The 19,469-nt window shown below is 30.0% G+C and overlaps 1 protein-coding gene across 1 annotated transcript; it reads right to left on the bottom strand.

Annotated features, from left to right (window-relative positions):
- Positions 1–2,888: 2,888 nt before the first annotated feature.
- LOC132725849 (NAD(P)H-hydrate epimerase-like) lies at positions 2,889–7,804 on the bottom strand. The gene is made up of 4 exons (XM_060711032.1): positions 7,699–7,804; positions 6,063–6,250; positions 5,635–5,696; positions 2,889–3,581 (listed from the first exon to the last, which is right to left on the bottom strand). Exons 1-4 carry the CDS (start codon positions 7,789–7,791, stop codon positions 3,334–3,336), a joined length of 591 nt encoding a protein of 196 aa, XP_060567015.1. The 5' UTR covers positions 7,792–7,804; the 3' UTR covers positions 2,889–3,333.
- Between the last annotated feature and the right edge of the window lie 11,665 nt (positions 7,805–19,469).

Here is a 19,469-nt window from a genome sequence, read left to right on the forward strand (position 1 = left end):
TAGATGAACCTATAACAGTTGATGAGATAAATTGTGTTATTCGTCATTTAAAGAAAAATAAGGCTTTTGCAGGTGACCAGTTATTGAATGAGTATTTTATAAATTCGTCCGATATTTTATCATCGCATTTAGTTGATATTTTTAATGGTATTCTGAACTCTGGCTTTTTTCCAGATTCATGGATGGAAAGTATTATTGTACCTCTGTTTAAGAAAAATGACCCTGCACTTGCTAGTAATTATAGAGGAATCAGTCTCGTTAGTTGTTTTTCAAAGATATTTACAGGTGTTCTGAATAACAGATTGACAAAATGGTCTGAAGAAAACGATAAAATTAGTGATGCACAATTTGGTTTCAGGAAGGGTCGCTCCACAGTTGATGCTATTTTTGTTTTAAATGCTGTTGTTAATAAAATTTTAAATGAAAATGGACGTTTAGCATGCGCCTTTATAGATTTTCAAAAGGCTTTTGATAGTGTTTATCGTAATGGTTTATGGTTTAAACTATATAATATTGGTGTACGTGGAAAAACTTTAAGAATCATCCATGATATGTACTCTAAAGTAAAAGCACGAATAAGGGGCTGTAAATCATATTCAGATTTCCTGGAATGTTCAATTGGTCTTAAACAAGGGAGGTAATGTCCCCGATATTGTTTTCTATGTTTTTAGAAGATTTGGAAATGTATTTATTAAATGATATTAATTCTGGTTTAACATTAGATGATATTACATTTATTCTCATGTTATTTGCTGATGATATTGTTATTTTAAGTAAATCCCCTGAAGACTTACAAAATAGTTTAAATACATTACATAATTACTGTACTTTATGGGGCCTTAAAGTAAATGAAGGTAAAAGTAAGATTATGGTTTTTAGGAAGAGGGGTCCGATTAGAAATAATGAGTATTGGACATATAATAATATTCCCTTAGAAATAGTCGACACTTTTAATTATTTAGGTACTGTTTTCAACTATACAGGTAGTTTTACTTTAAATCAAGAGTATTTAGTAGGGAAAGCCCTAAAGGCGTTAAATGTTTTATTGTTCAATTTAAACCTGACACCAGTTAAATTTAGTACTTCTTTGCAATTATTTGATGCCTTTGTTGTATCTATTTTAAATTATGCCTGTGAAATATGGGGATTTAGTAAAAGTAAGGACATCGAACGAGTACATCTAAAATTTTGTAAGTCCATGTTGTGTGTTAAGCAGTCAACTAGCAGCATGGCTATTTATGGTGAGCTGAAAAGGTACCCTTTATATGTAAACAAATATGTACGTATTATCAAATTTTGGTCAAATATTGTTAACAGTAATAATGTTATAGTTAGATACTTATATACATCAATGTTAAATGATATTAATAGAGGAAAAAATAACTGGTTGTCTAATGTGAAATCATTGTTAGATAATGCAGGATTGTCATATATATGGTATAATCCAAGTATTTATAACCTTAAAAATGTACATTTATTATTTAAGCAAACTCTTATTGATCAATTCATCCAGTCATGGTATCATAATGTAACAACTAGCCCGAGCCTAGGCACATATAGACTTTTTAAGACGTCATTTGATTACTCACTGTATCTTGATAAAATTCCTAAGAAATTTAGGATTGCTTTTGTAAAATTAAGATTGTCTTCTCACCAACTCAAAACAGAAACTGGAAGGTATGGTAATTTTGGAATTGAACGTAGTGAGAGATATTGTCTTATTGTAATTCATGGGAGATAGAAGAAAAATTTCATTTTGTTTATATTTGTAATGCTTATAATGACAAACTTAAACAATACTTAGCGAAATTTTATTATAATAGACCTAGTGTTTATAAATTCGGTGAACTAATGCAGAATACCAACATCAACATGCAACTTAAATTATGTAAATATATATATGAAGCGTTTGAAATACGTCAAGGTATTGTAAATATGATATCTGAATAAGCTTATTACTGTATATACCAAAAATATACTTATTGTCCGTGTTATAATTCAATAATTTCATGAAACATTTGACTGATTTTGACTGTTATTTAGCTGTAAGTCATTAAATATACAAAAACTCCATTAGTTCAACCTCCTTGTTTTCTCGCTTCCATTTTCTTTCTTGTTTTGATTATTTGTATCATATGTTCCGCTAAAAATATAATTGTCTATAAATTTGTGTCATGTTGACAAGTTATATTGTATCATTGTATATATGTATTGTGTAGCAAGAAACGTCATGTTTACGTTACCAAATAAAATATTTTGAATCTTGAATCTTGAATCTGTTAATTTCCGCACTTAATGCACAAAGCTCTGTCTGACAAAACGTATTTCCGGAGTTGTAATAAATCATTGGTGGATATTCAATGCTATCATGACAAAACGATTAAAATAATTCGATCACATCTCAACGTTACTATGTTCTTGCTCCGGATGACTATGCACAAACCCATACATCATCCAGTATTGCATGGCTATGTTGATGTACTTATTTGATTTAGATTTCACATGGGATTTTATAAATGCATTATTAGCAAAAACAATTTAACTCATTCTAAAATGAAATATCTGTTGACATTTATAACGAATTTATCGGTTTAGTCTAAAATTAAAATTGCTTAATTGTTTACTATGAAATGCATGCTCGAGTTATGCCGATCTACATCATGCAAATGTTAGGTGGTGCAACACTATTTTAGAGAATGTGATGGTCTGATAGTATGAAATATCTTTGTATGTTATGGTTTAAAGTTGTTTAGATCATAGTTATATATTCATATTTGACTGTCTTTTTGATAGTCTTATAACGTTAATCACTCCAAGGTAAATGCTGTATACATAACAACAATATATAAGATAAGAAAACAAAAGAATGCAAACATATTTTATCATTCTAATTTCAACGCAATTACACAGCCATGTTTTGTTTCATATTACACAACAACTTATCAAGTTTCTTTTGTGATCGTATATCAACAATAAATGTAATATATATTTCATGTCTGGTTTGGTTTAAAAGGCGGACTTACTTAGTTTAGGTCATATGGCTCCAAAATAAGTTCATAAAAAAATAATAATAATAACAAATAAAAAATGAGCACGAATACAATCAAAGGAATGCAAAAAGCATTGTAATATTAATATTCACAATCAAAAGCATTACAAAATGCATTGTTCTATGTAATATACACTTCTACCAAACAAATGATTACGTTTGATATCATTGCAGTGGAATCATGACTGTTTAAGGTCTAATATAGTTTAACAAACAACAGTGATAATTAAACTAATCATTGCCTAAACTTATTAGACAGGATTTCAAATCACATTTTATAAAGTTTAAGTGGTGTCATTTTCCTCTTGGTACTTGGTTTCTTCATTTTCGATTTTTATTTCAACAATACAGTCAGAGCCCGCGTACACCGGTAAATTCAACTCGTATTTCTGTTCAAGTGTTTTTGGAACAAAACGTCCTCCAAGAAAGTGATGTTTGCCTTTGAATAACTTCGCACACATTTTAGGAGCGGTAAGGGAGATAAGCATGTCTGGTTTTAGTCCATTTTCATCACCTGCCTCAATATCCCATCCTGAAAAATCATCAAGTATATAATACCAAAATCTTATTACTTTTCAAACATTATAGGAAAATTGCCTAAAAAGAATCATGTAAACAAGACCGGGGGAAAACATTTTTTGAGAATAATACAAACAAAGCCAATCATATTGACTAAGTTCTGTGCCCCATTCAACTGATCACGTGTAACTCTAGTTGTTATCGGCGGTTGACTTCCGTTAACACCGCTCTGTTCTGTTCTTTCAATTTGTGATTTTTTTAGACATTTATGTCTTTTATTGCATTTTTAACATTTCAACTTATACCATTGAAAAAACAAGATTAACTCATACACATTTTAATTTTTAATAAGGGATAGGTGCGTAGTGACATCAAACCTGAGACATAGAGATGTTATCTTTATCTCTGATTAAACATTTAAATGAAACCTAAATATAAACTATATTGGAATGTTTTTCATATATGTGTACAAGTAATGCTATTTTTCTAAAAAAGATTCAAAAACTAGGAGTTAGTCTAAGGGTCTTGATCGCTAGTAAGAGAGATGTTTGCTTTTAAGAGATATCTATGACATTATAAGGACACTATGATTTTTACACCATGTATATGTTTTTCTCTTGTAAAGGAAGGTAGTATCAATTATTTTAAATATAATAATTATAAACTGACTCTATTGACGGTTTTAAGTCGTAAACTTTTTATGTTTACAGAAATAGGTAATGCTGAATTTCAAGGTTTAATACAGCTATGTGAATATCTAAAATCTAATTTAATAAGAATACTTTTATTTGAATCATGTATTATACTATGAACATCCGACATTTCTGCACATTGTCATTCATTTGACATGCTTAAATATGACGTTGACCCCCAATTTATTAGACTAGTCTGTATTATGGCAAAGTTCAATGGTACTGAAACAAAAATATATCTGCTTATGTTTCTACTATTTCGTGTTGTATTGATGCATTGGCAAAGCTTTGTCTTGTTTCCTTTTATTTGTTTTAGTTAGCATAAAATTATAAGAAGATCGTCATGATACAAGACCGTACGTCAAATAGAGCTATTCTTTTAGTTTCAGTGTTGAAAATATATAATTAATCTTGAATCATTTCTCTATGAGTTAACCATGTTTTCAATGCTATTAAATGATAGGCTATAAAGAAACTGATCGCTAAAATTCTCTTTTATTTTGGGTCAATTTTGTTGCCTTTTGTGTGTTTTTTTTCGCCTCAAATCTCCCGTAAAGTAAGAGAAAACTCTTTATTTATATCTATGAATGTGCATTATCTTTTACGTATTATAAGACCAATTCTGTTATCAAAAAACATTAAATTTATTCGAAGACATCCTTTTTATTCATACATTGTAATATATCCTAATGAAAAAATGGGTTTTGGTTTTGGAAAAAAGTATACACAAAGATCAATTACCAAAAGGCAACAATATCATACCTGCAGATGGGGTAATTTAATTTTCTTTAAAAGGTTTAAATAACAGATTCCGATATTTCTGGTTTTATTGGAGTGCAATGTAAATAAGCGAATTGTGTAGAAGAATATAAAAGAGAACATTTTACAAATTATACAAATGACAAAATATATTAAAAAATAAAAAAATATTTATACCTAACTACTGTATACTTTTTAAAAGTTATTAAAAAAAAATTATCACAGACGAAAAATAAAATATATTAAGTAATACACACGTACATCAATTTAATTCTTACAAAACCTGTTTGCGTTTCTAAGATTTTATAAAATTAAAGTCATTTGTTTTCTCCTTTTCTACTTTTGATCGACTCATCTATACACTTCGCTTTCTTGAAAATGGTTTTCCTTACTCTTCTTGACATAAACAGACGGTGAATAAATTCCAGTAAATATATCTAGCAATTATAACAAGCCCTTGAAAGGAAAAAACATTCACATGCGCTCAAAGGTCAAAGATTGATACTAAGCAAATAAGTATTGTAAGAAGTTCGCTTTGAACGGCAAAATTGAAAAAAAATGGAGATTCGGTTCGATAAACTCTGTCCATTGACGATATTGGCAAATGAAAAATACCACAATGATCCCCTAGCAACGGGTTTAAAAGAAATTGACTTTTGAATATAAACCTGATATTGCTGTGTATAAATTTGTATGATGCTTACATAATTCTTATTTTTGTTGTTGTTGTTTTTGTAATTGCCTGGGGAGTAGACAAATTCCAATACAATGACGTAAAGGTCAAACTGCTGCGCACAAATGTAATTATAGTTTATAGTCAATATTGCGATGTAAGTTTTGTTTACATTTTCTGTCAAGCTACATGTGTTTTTTTGATACATATTAAATTGAGAAATATTTCATTAGGAACGAACGAGTAATTTTATTTGATTTAACGCACTTTTAATAATTATTTTTTAATCTTGTCTTATATAATTTAATCATCGTGTTCTTTAAAGTAAGGGTTCTAAGATAAATGGAAAAAGAAAAAAGAATTACATCACATCACATTACCTTTAAAGCCTAATCCAAACAATGCATCGACAACAAAGTTATACGAGTCTGTAATTAGATTTGGTTCAGACGGAAAAAATGACAGAAGAGGAATGTCTAGGCTTTCACACTGTCTAAACAATCTCTTAAACAAAGGCTTGTTTGCTCTCCGTGGATAAAATAAAGTCGGCTTATATCCCTGGAAAAAATAATAATTATGCATTAAGGCATTACATTACGGAAGGAAACCAATTCTACATTACAATATAGTTAAATTTCATGGTTTTTGAGTTTGAATGACAAATAAGACTACTGAATCTGATGATTTAGCTCTTCATAATATACTAATAAACAGAGGTCATTCCTGCTCATTAAGAAAGTTTTTTTTTCAGACTGCTTCAAACAGGAGCAAATGTGGAATGAAGCTTATACAGTAAATCCCACTTAAAACGATGTCGTTTATAACGATATACCGCTTATGACGATGCTGTTGACGTGATCCCGACTCTTGTTTTCAAATTAGTTGCCTCTCGGATATAACAATATACCCTTGAATATCTTTATGAATTGATTTTATTGTATGTCATAGTACGCTAAATAAAATTATGAACATACTTTATTTGGAAATTGCAGCGGAGATTATTTATCATATTCGTTATAGTCATTCAGTAAGCTTCTTTGCACTGATCCTTTACGAAATATCATTATACAAAAACTTCAATGAGAAACCATAGCTATCATTTGTATCAAGTGCGTTATCAAAGAAACGTTTTTGTGAAAAAAGCATAAGTAATATTTTCTTACAATAAGTGAATAAACACAAATATCAATTTCCATGACAACGAATATAAGATTTATATTTATGGCACATCTTGCTTTAGAAGTAAATCATATTTCTTTTATTCGTTATAAAGATCTTAAATGTAATTAATGATGTTTTAGTAATGTATTTATAGCATGTTGTATGTATATGTTAAAAACTAAAGGAAGTAGCACTGGACTGCAATTATGTGAAGGAAAGATAGTAAAACATAGACAACGTAGTTTTACGACTTCCATACAAAATCACTGTAATAATATCAATTGCCAAAGAGCAAAATTAGGAAAAGCTATATAGCCAATTAGTGATTTTTAGCAACTGCAACAAAATGTTAGAAAATCTGGAAACAAAGTGATTCTCGATAGCTTTAATCACAACAAAATTACATGAAAATTGCAGACTCGGTATGATTTAGTCTGTACAAGAGGGATAATGAATAAGTGCACATCCATCACTCCCTCTAGCACCGGCTTGAGCGGTACTCAATTCCAAACACCTTATAGTGCTGGCATCAATGATCCCGAAGGACCAGAACAAATATTGCAACACTGGAGTGGAGAACGGTGCAATATTTTACAGCTGCCACACAGCACTTGATACCTGCTGTTGCGAAGTATAAAATCTGGAAACAAAGTGATCCCTGGGAAGAATTAATCACATCAAAATTACATGAAAATTGCAGAATCGGTTTGATAGAGTCTGCACATGAAGGATAATGAAAAGTGCAAATCACACCGAAAGTGCAATAACACGTTTTTAATATTGATTTTAGGGGGTGTTAATGGAGAAATCATCAAACAGAACAAAACTTTAAAACAACTACGTACAAACATTTTCAGATGTCTGGCACACACAAGCCCATCTCCGCCATTATGTCCCGGTCCACAACAAACAAGGACAGCAGGATTTTCTCGTGACATAACTTCAACTGGATAACACTTAAAACATATAAATAAAGTGAATTCATAAATACGATGATTAAATGTTATCAATAGTCGAGTCAATTACACCATATTACTAACTGTTTTCATTTTTGCAGACATTTTACAATTATTCAGTCATACACGTTAACGTTATTACGGTATAACGTCATGTTTATTTATTGCTGTCATGGGTGACCGATTTCAGTGAGTCTCTATAATTCTATTTGTAAAAATGAAGCTAGTGCAAGAAAGTCCCTGCCCAGCTCGAATACATTTAAAGGTCTGTTAAGATAAAAGGGTCCTATCAACTCAACATTTTAATCAAGTAAAAGTATAAAGAACAAAACACATGATACTCGTCTTATACTAACAATAGTCATACAAGACCATGTGTCAGCGTTTAAGTATCACACAATGTGCCATTGTATTTCAAACGTTTTTTATTTCTTACATTTTTAAAATCATTGTATGCAGTATTACAAATCAAGAGTTCAGACACAAAACCGTTCCCGTTGATAGCTGCATTGATGGTTCAATATAAGCGGGAGTAACAGCTTAACCCGCTCTAAGTGGCAACACTTTTTTAATAGCAATTACATTCATATATCTTGCTTGTGTGTTGTGTCAAATATGTTTTCTATAAATGCTTTAATATATGTAATAATCCCGCTTTTCTTTATTTAAATACCATGATAATGTATGCGCAATTAGCATAATAAATCCGATGGAATCAAACGACCTTGTGAACAATTAAGTTCAAATTATGTAAATGAACTTACAGTTGCTATAGCAAACAGCGCAACTATATCCCGACAACTCCAGAAGTTGATCAACGGTTAAGGCATATTCTGTAAATAGTTCTTGGTTTTATATCGTGTGCTTCTTTCTGACTGAAATGAGATAAGAAAAATACAATACATAATGAATAGATATATCTAATGACTTTAAACTGATTGGGTTTCAAAAGGAAAACACCTTGCTCAAATTACAACAAAATGTTTGAAATTTGACTCTGTAATGACGATTACATGTAAGGCCAGTGAAAACCTCATATTGTTGTTTTATGTTTCAGATTAAATGGTAGAGCTCCTTTTCTTAAGTAGTGTAAGTAATATCTGTTAATAAAAAGAAAGAAATAAAATCGTTATGATATCGGTAGTATTAGGTAACAAAGCAACGGTTTTTGAAATGAATGCACCTATTTTAGACAATTCTTGTCACGTAAAGAAATGTTTATTACGGTTATATATTTACTGATTTACTTACATAATTATTATTATTCTTATTATCATTATTATTATTATTCCGGGCATACTAAATGTGTGAAATCCTACGGCAATTTAATTTAGATTTATTTCTTTGACAATTACTTAAGATAATTTTAATGGATTTTTATTAAGAAAATGCTATGATCTTGACTCGTTTTTTTCAAAAGTGTTTTTAAACAAAACATGAAGCGTATTAAGTCAATCCGATGTTCTTCTCTTACTTAATTGGGCGCCATCTTCCGTTTGTAGTATAACTAACTGATGATCTATTCAATAAGGCAGGAAACAATAAACAAGATTACTAGCGTTAAAAGAGAAAGCCCGACTGTTGCCATACTTGATTACATTGATAAAGTGGTAGATGCAACAATCTCCCATCTTAGTAAATATCATCTGTACATGTGTAATCAGTACAGTCTAACTTGCCCATGCGACCACGTGTATTAAGCGACTTTTGTCTTAAACGACCACTTTAAATTCCCCCCGATCATTTTCTCTCTATATCTTTAATGTATTAAGCGACTTTTGCTCAACGCGACCAGCGACCGCTAATTAGTCATCTAATTGACATCAATCTTTTCATTAAACGACCACTTTTACCTGTCAAGTAATTGTGTTTTTAGAGAACGCCACCTCGTTATGTCACAAGTGTCAACAATCAAAAACACAACAATAAACGTGTGAAAAACTCTATTTCCATACCGTTTTAGCGTATGCAAATGAAGTTAAGTATATACGCGTGACGTGTATTATCCAATAATATTCGGATAAACAATGCAACGCTCCGCCCATACTGAGATGGTGTATACGCTTCGCTTGTTGACATTTAGACTGCATTGAATTGACCTTGAACTTGATCAGCCATTAAATTAATCGTAACAAATAGATGTAGTTTGTTTAGTTCAAATTAAAAAATGCACAACAGAAAACATCTTCACTAATAGGGTTTTTCCAGACAAGGAAAAACAACGGAGAAGTTAAAAATTTTTCTGGAAAAAAAGTCAAACATGTACGTAATGGATCAAAACTGTTTTGTCAAATAAATATCAGAAAGTTATTTTTTACATTTGCATCCATTTAAATTATCGGAGCGTACTTATTATTCAACATGTATTTAAAAACGAAGTTGAAAAACATTCCCACGGCATAAGAAAGATGTCATTTATAAATTTTGACTTTTATATCATGGTGACTGTCTTAAGAGACCGTTTCATTAAACGACCGTTTTGGGTGTTTCCCTTGCCCGGTCGTTTAATACACGTTTGACTGTAATTCAACATAAACAGTGACATTATGCCCATCCAAGAGTAAATGGTGAATTGAAATAACTTCACGATTTGTCAGTGTTTTTTTTAATTCACTTTCATCATAAACGTCATTGAAGGAAGCAGTAACGCATGTGACCCATCTATAAATGGCCTTTGAACATTACAGGTTATGCTCATTTTTAAAGGAAAAGAATAAGGCTGTCTTTTTATATTTAAGGCAGTTTGATATTATTGTTCAACCTCTTTTAAAAAGGCCAGTGTTTTGAAATATACAATTGATTTGTCTCATATTTACATAACAAAATGAACATAATGTCAAAAAAAAAATTGTTAAATATAGAATTCAGGAAATCCTCAGGTGTATTCTTTGTACGACGGAGATGATGAAACCTAAAATGTGTAACCTACGTGTCATTCCATTAAAGTTGGTGTTTGGTTCCCAAATAAAAGAAAGTCTGTGAACTTATAGGAGAGTGGGGAAAGGGTCACGAAGTCTGTGTATCACACATTTAAAACAGGCAATGAAGTAGGAAAACTAAATCCACCAGTATAAAATTTCGCAAGTGAAACATATAAATACATGAACCAGCATCAAAGTTAGAAAATAACAAACATTATATTATATCTTACACTTTTTAAAACTTTGTTTAAATGTGTTATTTTTCAAAACAGGTAATATAAATAGTCATGAATGATTTGAATAATTGTTCTGGGAAAAGGGAAATTCCTCGAGATCAATAATATAATTATTCAGAGCAAAACTTTACAAATGAATATCACGAAATTTCAATCTATTCGTTAGAGATGATGTAAAGTGCAGCATTTTTTTATCCTCCAACAAAGGCTTATTTCAATATTTAATACTAAATGGAATAAAGTCAAGGATCCCAAATGACCAATGAAATGTACAAAAGTCATTCAATGAAATCATACTTCACTCGTGATGAACAGATTTGATATTTCGATATAATTTCATTCATCCACACTGGAGAGTCTTTTATCGTACATGCAAAACTAACATGCTTAATACGTTTGTGTTTTTAAGCAGACATAAATACAAGGCATTTTTTCTCTGAATATTGCGGCGTGAAGTCGTGCAATGTATTTTGTTAACAGTCATCAGTAATTTGAAATAAACAATACCGTTGTCTGAAATCCCTTTAAATGATATAGTGGGCAGCTTGAAAATCTCGTATTTTCGTCTTTTCTCTCTCTAAGTTATATTTGTCTTGCAAGCTTATACAAATTGTTATTATGAAAATACATATTGGAAAGAGTGCCCCTTTTACCGCAAGATTTGTCAGGTACTGTATGACTTTCAATCACAAATAAGGATGAAATATTTATTTGTTTATAAGTAAATAATGTAGATTTCCTGCAAGGTTATGTACAGGTAATATGTTTAAAAAAACACAAAACAGCCTATTTTATCCAGCCGATTGTTTTATTTTATTACGCTGTGATTAATCGGATGTCTGTGATGTACTCCTGGTTTGATTAAATCCGGGGGGGGGGGGTTGTTTATTGTATGCGAAGAAATTAAGTTTTAATCAAACTGAGAGATTTTAGAAACGGCACGTCTGTCTAGTAAAATTATATATCCTTGCACAGAAACTTTAATTTAACAATCAGCGAATGAAAATGAGTTAATTTTGAAAAGTACATAATGATATCGTCATTTGAATGCAAAAGCGGGTTAACTCATATTATAAGGATGTTTAAGAAGGTGTCTGTTTAACTTACATGTCACATTGTAAAACATGAAATCACTTCATTTTGAGAAATTTAAGAATATTTACTATTCTTTTCAAAAATGACATTACGGAAAAATATGCTCTCTACGGTGCATATATTGCATCATTATGAACTACTGAAATATCCATTCATTTATTATGATTCATTTTCATATTGAATTTCATGTTTTACCACTTTTATCAAGAAGTTCGATTTATTTCTACTTATAAGTATAGATAATATATGTTAATTATTTTATTATGACCATTTCATTGTATTTGATTGAGTTTCTGAATATTTAATCGACTCATTATTTGTCAACTATCTTAACCAATTGGAATGATAAAAGATGTTGTTACTGTATCTAGATAAGACGGTGTATGCTGATGACAAAAACCCTTACATCTTAATATATGATCTTAAAATATCTGCAACATCATTGTTCAATTTAGCTGATATAATATAAAAATGGTATATATTTGATATATATCTGATTTTCATAAGTAAAATGTCTTATTTTGAAACATAAATTTGTCGAGCAGTGTATCAAATGAATTTAAGGTTTTTGTTTGTCAATAAAAAAGATTATGACAAAAAAAAATAACGAAAGATTGATGAATTGACATTTACAGTGATTAAGTGAAAATATTAGTATGCAAATAACATTTAATTTACAAGCTGCGTATTTAAATCAGCATGCCTCAACATTCATGCCAATTGATTTTAATTGCTTGAAACTTATTACTTGTTGCTTAATCTTATTGTATAACATATGGATAACAACAAATAATTACATATGAATGCGTGTGTGTTAATTTATTAAATAAAGCTGTAAAATACGTGAAGTTAATAAAGTACCCTAATTTATTTGACCTTTTTTTCCTAATACAGAATGCTATTTTAACTGGTCTCATGTGTTTCAGAAATAATGTTTTAATTGCCTGTCTGGTAGGAACACTTTTGCTATTTCACACGACATTTACATTTCCATAACCATGATAACTGTGTGTAAACATCATTAAAACGCAATTAGCATCAATTTTGCATGTGTTTTAGGTAATGGCATTCAACATAAAATATATATCGTAGGTCTTTGACACGAATTTGATAGAAATAATGTAAAACTGTATCCAACCAAAAGCAACGTATTTACTAGTCTGAGTATTTTAGAAAGGTTAAATGCATCATTCGTTGTATTATATTATGGAACAGATACTAATCTTGAAAGGTACTTCATATTGTTTTAGATTAGAAACACAGAACAACCATTTGACTGAAACCAAGCACATCTATTCATCGTTGTATGAAAACATTTATTGTGTAGGAACAAACAAAACAAAAAAAAACACCGTAAACAGATTTGCATGCACATAAAATCAAAATGCAATAGTGGTTACTGTTAACATGTAGGGTAATAAATTTTACTTTAAGAAACTTTTGAAACTATTTAAATGACAAAACAGCATAGTTGACCAAAACGAGGTTTTACCTTCAAGGGGAATAATCTGAAAACAGTTCTTCTAAAACATAAAGTGATCTGGTACCTACGACTTTTGAAATATTTTAACGACTTATACCGAAGAAGGCCGTGTAAAGCACAGATTCGCATATTATTTTCATACAGACTAATTGATAACTCATTTCAGCAATTATTCCAAATGAATGGACATGTGATTTTATGTGATAAGACTTATTGAGCATTTTTTTCTAATTAAAGAGTTCTTTAAATCCAAATGGACAGGTTCTTCTGAGGTTATGAGTCTGTTGATGCGTATTAATCTAATAAATAGTGTACTAAATTTATATCAAAATGTGTTTAACTCGACTCATTGTAAATTTTCCTGTCTGATGTATGTGTAAACAGTTTTTTTAAAACAAGACTCATTCTAAATGTTCCTATCTGCTTTGTAAAAATATTTTAATTTTTGTTCATTTATACTAATTTTGTTCCATATAGTTTTCACTTTTATTTGTACAATTATCCCATAGGTAGTTTTGACATACCTAATGTATTTTATCCTGTGATGTTCACTTTCATCGACCTTAATCAAATGACCGTCATTTTTCTGTTTATCTTGTTTATTGCCTCCCTGTCGATGAAATGAAAATCTGTTCCCGGATCTTCTGTCCATTTTTCCGTAGTTAGGTTGTTATGTTAATTGTTGTACAAACGTTATGTAGTAAGTTTTTAAATTATGGTGGTTCCAGTTATGGTTGTATTTTTTCACAGGTATATCATAAGAACAAATAAATAACTATTTTTAACACTTTATCTGTTTTAAGTTTCCAAATGTATTAACTACTCCTGTTGTAAGAACTTGCTTACAAATACAGTGCAACTTCAAGACAAATATTTTAAAACGTGACAATGATGGATTCATGAACATAAATACTTGTTCAATTTCTAAAGCTCACCGTAATATCACATTAAATAAATTACTCCAATAAGCAGTAAATGGAATTAATTCATGCCGCATTGCAAATTAATACTAAGCCACGCTTTTATGTCCTCTGATGATACGAGAATGTGAATCTAAAACATTCCCGAGTTGCAGTATGGTAATGTTGTCAATATGGTATTGGTTATTTCCAACTAGTAAAGGAAGCACGCAAATGTTTAATATATATTAAAAGAACCATATGCTACAGTAACACAAAATGAAGATAAAGCCTTTCACGTTAATTTAAGAGATATTTCATACAGTAATTAAGGTAGATGAATTCATCTGGTGTATAATTTAGATATTGGCAAAAAAGGTTCCTAGTTATAGTCATATATGTATGTACAGTACGTAAACATATGCGCTTAAAACATTTTAGTGTCTGTTCCATTATAATGACATTGATAATGATTATGATGATAGTGAAGATAATAATGTAAACGATTATGATGATGAAGATAAAGACGGCGATAGTAATTGATAGTGAATGATATAATGAATGATGGCTTTGTTGGTAATATGGATTAATATTTAAATAACGATTTAGATGATAGTTGTAATAATGATGATGATGAAAATTTTATTTGCATGTCATATTCTTTCCTAAATTGCGATGACACTGTGTTCTTATGTAAGATCAAAACAACTTTGATCAGAAGATAACTAAATTATTAAAATATGTAATATTAATTTTCTTTAAAAAATATTTCTGACCATGTTTTTTCGAATGATAAACCAGCTCGTTCCATAGTTTTCCTTCGATCAAAATAAAATAATAAAAATTATTAATGGTTCATTTGCCTTTCTAGCTGGCAAATGTTTGCTTGCTTTTTTTCTCTTGACAATGATATTACCAATGCTAAGTGTAAATACCACTAAAGAGCAATTAATTATATCAAATTTGCATGAGGTAGGATCATTTGCAAATTACATTAAAATAATCAGAAAGCTGAAGACATAGAATTGATTAGAAATAATGCCAACTTAATGGCTATTCCTACACAGCGTTTCCATGTCAGAAGAATAGATCAAAATACCAACACTTCTCGTTGAGCATTATATTAGTGCCTTGTAAATTAATGCAGAAAATGACATATTTCTTCTTTTCAATCTCACGCGTTAAGATCTATTTTGTATGTTTTGTTTGTTTTAATTGATATTCTGTAATGTTCTTATATGACTGAACAAATCCTCGACAGTATAGAAACTGAAACAATGAATTGAAAAATAAAAACAAAACAAACCACGGAAGCGAAAAGCGTGCACATTTTCGTCCGAGTATAAGCAATTTCATATATTTTATTTGTATATAGAAATCAAGTCTCTTCAATATTTTGAAGTGACTGACATATTGTTTATGAAGATATTTCAGAAAAATGTGATTTTAGCTAAAGGATTATCATTTAAATAGCCTTTTTAAGAACATTTTTTTTATATAAGTTTAGATAGAACTGAGTGAGAAATTATAGTAAACAGTTTTTAAATGTTGTATGATGATATCAAAATGCATCTGTAAAACTTGATATAACAGAAACACACATATTTGTCAAAATGACCTGACATTCTCACATATAAAAGTTGCTTATGTCATTGTTATTTTTTCATGTGAATTATCGAAATCGAGATGGCAAATTAATTCTCTTGAAACTTTCTCTATCATCAATAAAACACCATTAATGACTTACAAGAACATCTTGAAGAAAAACAGAGAACGTATTTAGAGAGTGAGAGATCTAATGACCGAAATTTATTATAACGCTATATATAAAACATTCAGTAAATCAATATGAAAGCTAAAATGTCATAAAAATAGATATATTTCACTTAAAAAACTTTGTTTAAAGGAAGTGGCTAGCCGTACGTCAAAAATCCATTTATATTATATAGTGGACAGCTTACAAATCTCGTATTTTCGTCTTTTTTCTCTAAATTATTTTTTTTGCAGACTAATACAAAATGTTATTATGAAAATACATATTGGAAATAGTGCCCCCCTTTTAACCGCATTATTTGTCAGGGACTGTATGACTTTCAATAACAAATAAGGATGAAATATTTATTTGTTTATAAGTAAATAATGTAAATTTCCTGCAAGGTTATGTACAGTTAATATGTTTAAAATTCCGAACACAAAACAGCCTATTTTATCCAGCCAGTTGTTTTAATTTTTACCCTGTAATTAATCGGATGTCTGTGATATACTCCAAGTTTGATTAAATCCCGGGAGGGGAGGGGGTGGTTATTTTATCGTAAGTGAAAACAATACGTTTAAATCAAGCTGAGAGATTGTAGAAACGGCACGTTTGTCTAGCAGAATTATATGCTCTCGCACAGAAACTTGAATTACATTTAATTTACAAGTTGCGTATCAAATGTATTTGAAGCAGCATGTCTCCAGATTCATGCCAATTGTGAAAACCTTATGGACGTCTTTACAAGTACCATGTTGTGAAGTGAACAAAGAAAATAATTTACGAATTGTAAACGGCACGTAAATTACCAGAAAAAGGTCAACTTGTGCAAAAATATCTCTTACTGCGATATGCAGTAAGCATATGGTGATAAATACAGCAAACCAAATCTTTAAACGCTTGTAACTTAACTGGAAGACTGTTACTTTTCTTTTAGACAAACAAATAAAATTTCATTGCGCGAAATGATGTACATTTAGTCATATCCAAATGTATCTAAGAAATAAACTGGTTTGATATTTCCGAGTAAAAGAATCACACCTTTATATGATTATAAATAAAAACATCTGTTTAAGATATGTATTGCAATATAAGTACACATAAATTCGTGTGTCTTACTTGATTAAATATAACTGTAAATACTTGAAGTTTATAATTACACTGTTTAATGTTTGATTTTTGTCTACTATAGAATGATGGATTAACTGGTCTCATTTGCTCCAGAAATAATGTTTTAATTGCTTGTCTGGTCGGAACACGTTTGCTTTTTCACACGACATTTACATTTCTATAACTGTGTGTAACCATCATTGAAATGCAATTAGCATCAATTGTGCATGTGTTCTAGGTAATTGCATTCACCATAAAATATAAATCGAGGGTCTGTGACATGAAATTGATAGAAATAATGTAAAATTGTATATATCCAATTACATATTACGTATGTACTAGTATTTTTGAAAGGTTTAATGTACTATCATTCGTTTTATTATATTATGTAACGGATTCTAATCTGGGAAGATACTCCATATTGTTTAAGATTAGAAACACAGAACAAACATTTGACTGAAACCAAGCACATCTATTTATCGTTGTATGAAAACATTTATTGTTTACAAGAAATAATTGAATATTACCTCAGAGAAAATTGTAGGAACAAACACCTCTGGTATAATACTTACTTCTGTTAAAAAGTCATCGTAAACAGATTTGCATGCATATATAATCAAAATGCAATATTGTTTACTGTTAACTTGTGGGGTAATAAATTTTACTTTACGAAACTCTTTGAAAAAATTCAAATGACAAAACAGCATAATTATAAGTAGTACAATGTTTTAATCGCCCAACAGATATAATTTGAAGGCGTTTTAGTGACCAAAACGAGGTTTACCTTCAAGGGGAATACTCTGAAAATAGTTCTTTAGAAATATCAAGTGATATGGTACCTCCCACTTTTGAAATATTTTAACGACTTATACTGAAGAAGGCCGTGTAGAGCACAGATTCGCAAGTTTCAGCAATTATTCCAAATGTATGGACATGTGATTTTATGTTTGAAGACTTACTGAGTTTTTTTTCTAATTAAAAAGTTCTTTAAATCCAAATTGACAGGTTCTTCTGATGTTATGAGTCCCTTGACGTATTAATCTAATAAATAGTGTACTAAATTTATATCAAAATGTGTTAAACTTGACTTATTTCAAATTTTCCTGTCTGATGTATGTGTAAACATCTTTTTAAAACTAGACTCATTCTCAATGTTCCTATATGCTTTGTAAAAACATTTGTTTTGTTCACTTATACCCATTTTGTTCCATGTAGTTTTCACTTTTATTTGTACAATTATCCCATAGGTAGTTTTGACATACCTAATGTATTTCATCCTGTGTTGTTCACTTTCATCGACCTTATTCAAATGACCGTCATTTTTCTGTTTGTCTTGTTTATTGCCTCCTTGTCGATGAAATGAAAATCTATTCCCTGATCTTCTGTCCATTTTGCGTAGTTAGGTTGTAATGTTAATTGTTGTACAAACTTTATGTAGTAAGAATTTGAATTATGGTGGTTCCAGTTATGGTTGTATTGTTTAAAGGTTTATCATAAGAACAAATAAATAACTATTTTCTAACACTTTATCTAAATACAAATATTTTGAAATATGAAAAGGATTTATTCATGAACATAAATTCTAATTCATTTTCTAATCCACCGTAATATCACTTTAGATAAATTACTCGAATAAGCGGTAAATCGAATTAATTCATGCCGCGTTACAAATTCATAATAAGCCACGCTATTTTATCCACTGATAATACGCGAATGTGAACCTAAAACATTCCCAAGTTACAGTATGGTGATGTTGTCAGTATGGTATTGGTTATTTCTAACTAAAGGAAACACGCAAATGTTTAATGTATACCAAAAGAGACATATGTAACTTTAACACAAAATGACGATAGAACCTTTCCTGGTAACTACAGACCATTTTTATACTGACATTTAGGTGGATTAATTTATCTGGTGAATTTAGATATTGGCTAAAGGTTCCTAGTTATATATTTACAGTACGTACACCTACGCGCTTTAAAATACCTTTTCATGACAGTTCCATTATGATGACATTGATGATAATTATGATGATGGTGAAAATAATAATGATGATTACGATGATGATGACTAAGGCGACGGTAATAATGATATTGAATAGTATAGTCATAATGACGTTGGTTTTGTTGGTAATGTGGATGAATATCTAATTAAAGATTTGAT

This window comes from Ruditapes philippinarum, unplaced genomic scaffold (assembly GCF_026571515.1).
Source record: "Ruditapes philippinarum isolate M1 unplaced genomic scaffold, ASM2657151v2 ctg14276_1_1_1_1, whole genome shotgun sequence".
Classification (NCBI taxonomy): domain Eukaryota; kingdom Metazoa; phylum Mollusca; class Bivalvia; order Venerida; family Veneridae; genus Ruditapes; species Ruditapes philippinarum.